The following is a 6,856-nucleotide window of genomic DNA, read 5'->3' as shown; positions in this document are numbered from 1 at the left end:
ATATATATATATATACATACCGTTATCTCGTAAATCTTTACTCTGGTGCACAAGAATTCCCTTTACATTTTTTTTCGATATATACGAGATGACCCAGATTGTGCCTGTATCATCCTTTTACCAACATATGTTTGCTCGGAGTTAATTTGTACTTAACGAAGTTATCGCGAAACATCAGTTTTTAATTATTAAACAATAGAAAAATATATGTAGCAAATATGATGATATCCACCTCAGGCAATTATCGGTATTTCGATTAATTGCTTGTTACAAATAAATATGAAGATAATAATTGGCGCGTGTCTGTAACATGTCAAACTGAACTGAATACGTCAGAATTATTATCGATTTTCAAATAAATTTTCTCCTCTGCATTTGCGGTCAATTGACAGTTAGAAACGTGGCGACGCAGTACGCCTGTAACTTGACAAACAGCAGTTTGGGAAATGTACCTCCAGCGGCGGCTAAAAGCTGTTTCTACCATAATCAGCAACAGAATTCAAAGTTGTCAAAGTCCCAGCGGTCCATACAATCTGATCAGATAGCAATGGTGAGCGTAATATTGTAATTCTCTCATTTCGCTCATCTTCTCTCCGCCTGATTTCTGTTTGTTCTTTCGCGCTCCACCGCCTTCTCGCGGTTTACATTATGCAAGTAGGTAAACGGAGAATTCTGTTATTACAGGCTACATGTCGCGTGGGATTTGCGTTTAGTAGGTACTGTAACCAGTGATCCATGCATCAACCTAGCAAATTGCATGCAACTCTAATTTATGCATGCCCTCCACCATGCTTGGACACTCGTTTACGAGCGTACGTTTAGCACCGCAATAACGGCAATCAAAACTTACATGCAATTTGCAGAATTTGGACAATTTATTATCCCAATACGAAAATAAATGACAATAATAATAAATTTAAAATTTTAATGCATAAAATACTATTCTGTTGTATTTTCTAAAAATTCTTAACGCTGAAAATGCTGCGGTCCGTTAAACGCGTCGTTTCCTGAGCCTTTGTCATGCATATAAAAAGGAGAGTAAAAATATGCAGTTTGTCATACTTATTTACATGCCACCTCGGACTGATTGTACACAGACGCGTTTCATATCTCACACCTCTCTCGCGTGGTAGCGATAAAAATTTATGATCGCATTACCTAGCAAGTGAAATAGTAATCACACTCTGCGTTGTATGACTGACAGATACGTACTATTTGCAAAACTTCTTCAACCAGCATTATTTTTCTAGTTTACTTTACGTAAATGACGTCGATTTGCTTGCATATCGTACAATTACTACATAGAAAAAAATGCGATATATCATATATATATTTGATTGTGTGTATATTATATATATATACACACATTATTATGCACTGTATAATAATATATTTGTTTGTATACAATCGCTCATATTTTTGTTGGCATCTGAGAATTATTTTACTTTTATGGTGCACATTTCCGGAGAAAAGGCAATTCAAGGAAATGTTTAATACATCAGAAATGATGCGTTAACGCAAACTTGGAATCCGCGATATAAATGCGAGCTATTATCTGGAAATTTCCCGTATCATATACTTGTCCGCTTCATTGCACAGACAGACCCGCTAATTATGTTACATTAAAGCCGTAGTCGGCGTGTATCGCGATCGCGATTTCCGCAATAGCGCACTTGATAGGAGTATTTGTCCCCGATTTGAAAATTGTCCAATTTCAGCGCGGTGCCGGAAGCAGATTGAATCAATTAGCGGTGCCGGCACCTCGCGTCAAACTACGACGGGCGTATAGACAGCAGATCCTCGCTCAAGCATCGAAGCCTCTTACCTCGGTGACCGCTCATTGCCGCGGTGACGATCATCGACCTAGAACGATGCCAGCGAAGCCAATTATGATTGATGATAGTCCGAAAGGTATCAGACAGCCGCTGATGTCCAGCAACGTCACGAGACACTTCGCGAGGACCGGAGGAATCAGCAGCCCAGAGTCGCCGTACGTCGTCAGCCATCATCAGGCCATCCGCAATTATTTAAATCAAACGATGCCAGCGCAGCAGCAGCCTCGTGAACGAAATCGCGTGTCCTGCCAGAACAGGGGCAATCTCGTCGACAGATCGTGCATCAGTGCCGATACCGAGGCGATCAACAATCGTGTTAGAAGCGCGGCGCGCTATCAGGCGAGTCGGTTACAGTCAAGGCACAGTTTCGACAGCGACTGCGTCATCCAAAGAAGATCGTCGACGACGACGTGCGACAGATCGGGGTTCTTGGACAGTCACAATCAGAGCCACGGCGTGATAGCGGCATCAATCTACAAGGATCTCCGTAACGGGACTATAAATTGGTAAGCGTGCGGTGGACGCGGGTTTCTCTTGTGGAGAAGCAAAAATTAGACGAGATAATTGCGCGACGATCGTTTTGCTTCTTCTTTGGATGAGATCCTGCAGGATCTGGGAGCGAGACGCGTAAAAGTTTCATGTACGCGAGATCCTTTCAGTGATTTCGACGGCGACGATACGATTAAAATTTTGTATATGTGTGTATGTGTGTGTGAATGTCCCGGAGACTTTTGTGGGAAGTTTGCAATTGTTCCAGTGAGTTAAATCTGCGGTTGAAGTCTTTTTCAATTTACGCCGGAGGAGATACAAAACGTATAACGTACTTACAAATGTTCCATATGTTTCTCCTATATGTTTATCCCTTTTCTAAATCAATTTCTTAACAATTATAGTTTACATATTTGATAAACCGTCTTATCTAGTTTATATAATATATATATATATATAATTTTATAATTTACTGGAACAATGTAAAAAATAATTTGACAACGAAAGAACTGAAAAAATTGTTGGATTAATAATTCCGTGATAAGAAAGCGACGATCGTCGCGAAGCTCTCTCCGCGTTCGTTAAACTTCATGTAAGAAACAAGCCACCTCACGCGAACAAGTAAGGTTCCTAAGTAAATAAGCAAATTTTGCACGAAGTAAATGCATAATTAATGCTATCAAGCGCGCGTTCGATGCTTCGAGTTCTCACGGGGATAATCAGCCGGCCAAGAACAGCCCCATAAATATCAAAGTTTGGAAGCAAATACGATCTTTAAGTCTACTACGACTACCTCAACTTTTTATACCGCGTAAAATATTGGTAAGGGAAGTGGAAGATAAGCGCCGTGAACGTTCTCTTCCCCTTTTCGATAACGAAAATACGACAATAACGAGATCGAATAAGAAATCAAATTCTTTAAAGAGACATTCATCTTGACAAAGGAACAGCAAGGGCGAAGTAGAGGGCAGAATTCGCAGAGATCACACCGTAGAAATTCGAAGAACACGTAGGAGCTTAGGACATAAGGTAAATGCGTAGCGCGCGCACAATGCGAGTCGATTCATGTGGGGCCATATATTGGAGCGCGCGTGACACACATTTTTCTATGATATTTTTATTTATACGACGCGGATATATATGTGGAACACATACATACACACACTCACACACATATATATATATATACATGCGATAGGTAGATATATCCGTCAATTTAGTGTCACAAATCTCATTGTACCATACCTGTGTCGTCGTACTTTTGTGCAGCGACGCTCGACAGCGCTCAGACTCGTGTGTATACTATACATGTCATGAAAAAATAAAGTTTTAGTAAAGAAACTGAAAATATCTAGTATATATTTGTTATATAGTAAATAAATGATTCGCGTTTAAATTAACTATTTTCTCAATCAATCAATTAATTTTTAATCAAGCTTTTACATGTTTGATTATAAGCCGTATGCGTTTCATGTATACATATATATATATATATATATATATATATATGTAAAGAGCGATTGTTAATGATTCTCGGGTTCGTGTTTGACTGTCAATTCGAAATCAATGTTACATAATTCAAAATTCTGTTCAGATTCAAATTTCCATGTTTCACAAGTAATCGGAATACGAGCTCATGAATATTGCTATTAATTCCACGCGAATCCTTATGGGACAGACCGTGTGAATCGAGAAAGCTATTAGAGATTGCAATTGGTATCTCAGATCTGAATTACTCGACCGAGAATAATTAAGCTCTCTTTATCCGCCGAACCGTCAATAGCTCCCCGACGAAGAGAGAGAGTTACACTTGTGTCTTTCGTTAAATCGGATCCGTTTTCATTTTCCTCCCGGTGCGGTAACGCGAGCTGGACGAGGCTTCTGTGAGATGAGCCCGGGGGAGAATGAAAACAGATCGTCTTGTCTGTTTCTGGTCTATGTTTCTCGCTACCGTAAAGGCATTTCCTGTACGATGGCATACACATCGTCGTCTCTTTTAATCTTTTCGCTATCTCTTTCCGTTCATTTGATATCTGCGTCGCACAGAGATAATATTCCGTACATACACAAATGCATGCTGTGCATATTATACTACCGGTTAATTCAAAGGGTTTATCGTTTTTTTTTTTCTTCTAATGATTACATATCTTTCGAGAAAGCTTTTTTGTAAAGAACAAGTGATTCAAAATAGGAATTAATAGGGATCTTTTTCATGGAAAGTCATGCGTTCATAATTTATCTCTCCATCAATGTAAAGTGTATGTAAGGATACTTTCATATTCTTCTAGTTTTTCTCGTCTCTAAAATCTCTTAATGGAATGAGATAACCACTTGCAAACAAGGTTTTCGAATTTTCATCGTTAAGGTTAGCGTTTGAAATATTTTTTAACACTCCCCATATTTTCTCACCATTTCGTGGTCATATAAGTGAGTTGTTTTGAAATCTGAATCAATGCTTCAAGAAGAACGGCGAAGCTTTTTGTTTCGCGAATGTAATAAAAAATTAATTTTATCTATTAATTCGTAGCTAAGATTCTTTTAAAATTTCTGGAAACAATTTTTTTTTTAATATGATAAACAATGCAAAATACTTTAAATTATTTATCAGATTATTTTATACGCATCAACTGTGAAATCTGTGTTTTTTAAAAATATTAATCATTAATAAAATCGACTCATTGATTTTAGGCAATATATCATCGGCGGAGAATATACGTTGTTTCAGAAAAATCTATACGAGCTTCATACGCAACTTCCAAAGCTGCCGAATCGACTAACCGCAACAATGGTTTACTTAAATCACATTTATAAATCGCACAGAGGACGACCCAGCAGTTTGGCCTAAGTAGACGTTTTATGGATGCATAAAGCGTCTATACTTACGCCAAACTGCTGGGTCGTCCTCTGTGCGATTTATAAATGTGATTTAAGTAAACCATTGTTGCGGTCGGTCGAATCGGCAGCTTTGGACGATTTTCTACCGTATTTCCTGTCGTGCCGTACTAATCCCGTACGATCCAACGACTTGGCGTGGGTCGGCGTGAAAGAGCTGAAACATGAGAGATCCTCTCGGTTCATGCCTCGCATGCCATCCAGCAGGCAAAATCCCGAGCTATTTCATATTCATGCTGTAAACGCTACGCCTTTATATTCCGTTTTCCGGCAAGCTTATATATCCTCGGTCGTCAAATTTTCAGGTACTTAGACTTGAGGTATTCCCCCTTATAAAGAGCGTAAAAATTGTTCGATCCACCTTCTATTCTTTCGCGACAGTGGTTATTAGTAGTACATTTACGAATTCCATAGTGTTTCTTTGAGTAAAAACATTTATCGATGTGTCATGATAAAACTGAGGCGGTATAGAAAAAGAGAATCTTCATAAAAACCCTCATAAAATTACCGAATTTTAATATCACGAATCATTTAGTCGGAATTTCGCGTGGGATGGATGCTAATGGAGGATAGAAGGAAATTGAAATGATAAAATTTCTTCCGTCATAGCCTGAGTTTTCCTGTTCTTAAAGAAAAAAAAGGCAGCCATAATTGTCATTCTTTAAATATTTTGATAACTTAATTGACATAATTAAGTTTAATCTTTCTTCATTGTCAAGTGTATATATATGTGTGATAAGGGAAGACTTCTAATAATTTTTTGATTTTTTATAGCCATTTTCTGAGAGTTATAACAATGGAAAATATTAATATATAATTTATTCAACGCAATTTATCCAACAATTTTCAGCCATTTTTTATTGAAAATACACGTATATATAATTACAGCATTTGAAACCCGCAACCCCTTCCGCCGTTATAATTTCAGCACTCCTTCGACCTTCGCCTGGCGAAGAGTCAAAATATTCTCGCGCGTAAATAAAACCTCGTTTTAATACTTTACGACTTATCGAAAATTCCAAGTTGCTTAATTGAAATACATCCCTTTTCGTCATGTCATGCCGCGTGACGAAAATTCATTTGCGACGACCAAATATTTAAACACGTGACGTGTATTATTGGCGAGTTTCTTCAATAATTCCCCATCGAAAATTGATCTATATGGGATCAAAGTGGTAGTCTCGCCATTAACGATAACAAGTGCCAGACAGTCGCCGGCATTTTTCCAACCACCTTATATTCCTGTACTCTTTCTCCTTGCTATTTTTGCAACGTACTTCTCTCCCATCGATGCTTCTCGGAGGGTGATTAATTAATAGCCCTGTCGCGTCATTTATCAGCGATTCTATTATATGTATGTAGGGCTTTCGATTCCTCACCATTCTTTTTTGCGCAACATTCTAACAGCCATTATCGACTAAAAAGCTCGTTCTCGCGATATCAAACGATATCGCGCACGTTCTCGTAAATCAATCATACAATTCGTAAAGAAAAAAATCATTTGCAGTGGAACGATCACGAGAAACGATCCGTGCGACATTGGTTACGATTGACACATATCTCCTTGATCTAAATATTTTTGGCGTAACTATATTATTAAAAAAATATGACAAAATACTTGCCTTGTATCCAGGATCTTT

General features: G+C 38.2%; 1 protein-coding gene across 1 annotated transcript in view; it reads left to right on the top strand.

The window, feature by feature from the left end:
* The window catches only part of LOC115242956 (mitogen-activated protein kinase 15), a 17,718-nt gene that overhangs the window by 6,958 nt on the left and 3,904 nt on the right, over positions 1–6,856 (top strand). Inside the window, exons 11-12 of the mRNA XM_029819584.1 lie at positions 393–550; positions 1,719–2,341. Of these exons, the coding sequence (XP_029675444.1) occupies positions 393–550; positions 1,719–2,341 (781 nt within the window). The remainder of the gene's footprint in view (positions 1–392; positions 551–1,718; positions 2,342–6,856) is intronic.

This window comes from Formica exsecta, unplaced genomic scaffold (genome assembly GCF_003651465.1).
Source record: "Formica exsecta isolate Colony F162 unplaced genomic scaffold, ASM365146v1 scaffold662, whole genome shotgun sequence".
Classification (NCBI taxonomy): domain Eukaryota; kingdom Metazoa; phylum Arthropoda; class Insecta; order Hymenoptera; family Formicidae; genus Formica; species Formica exsecta.
Note: the sequence above shows the minus strand (reverse complement) of the source record. Positions and strands in the feature narration are given on the sequence as shown.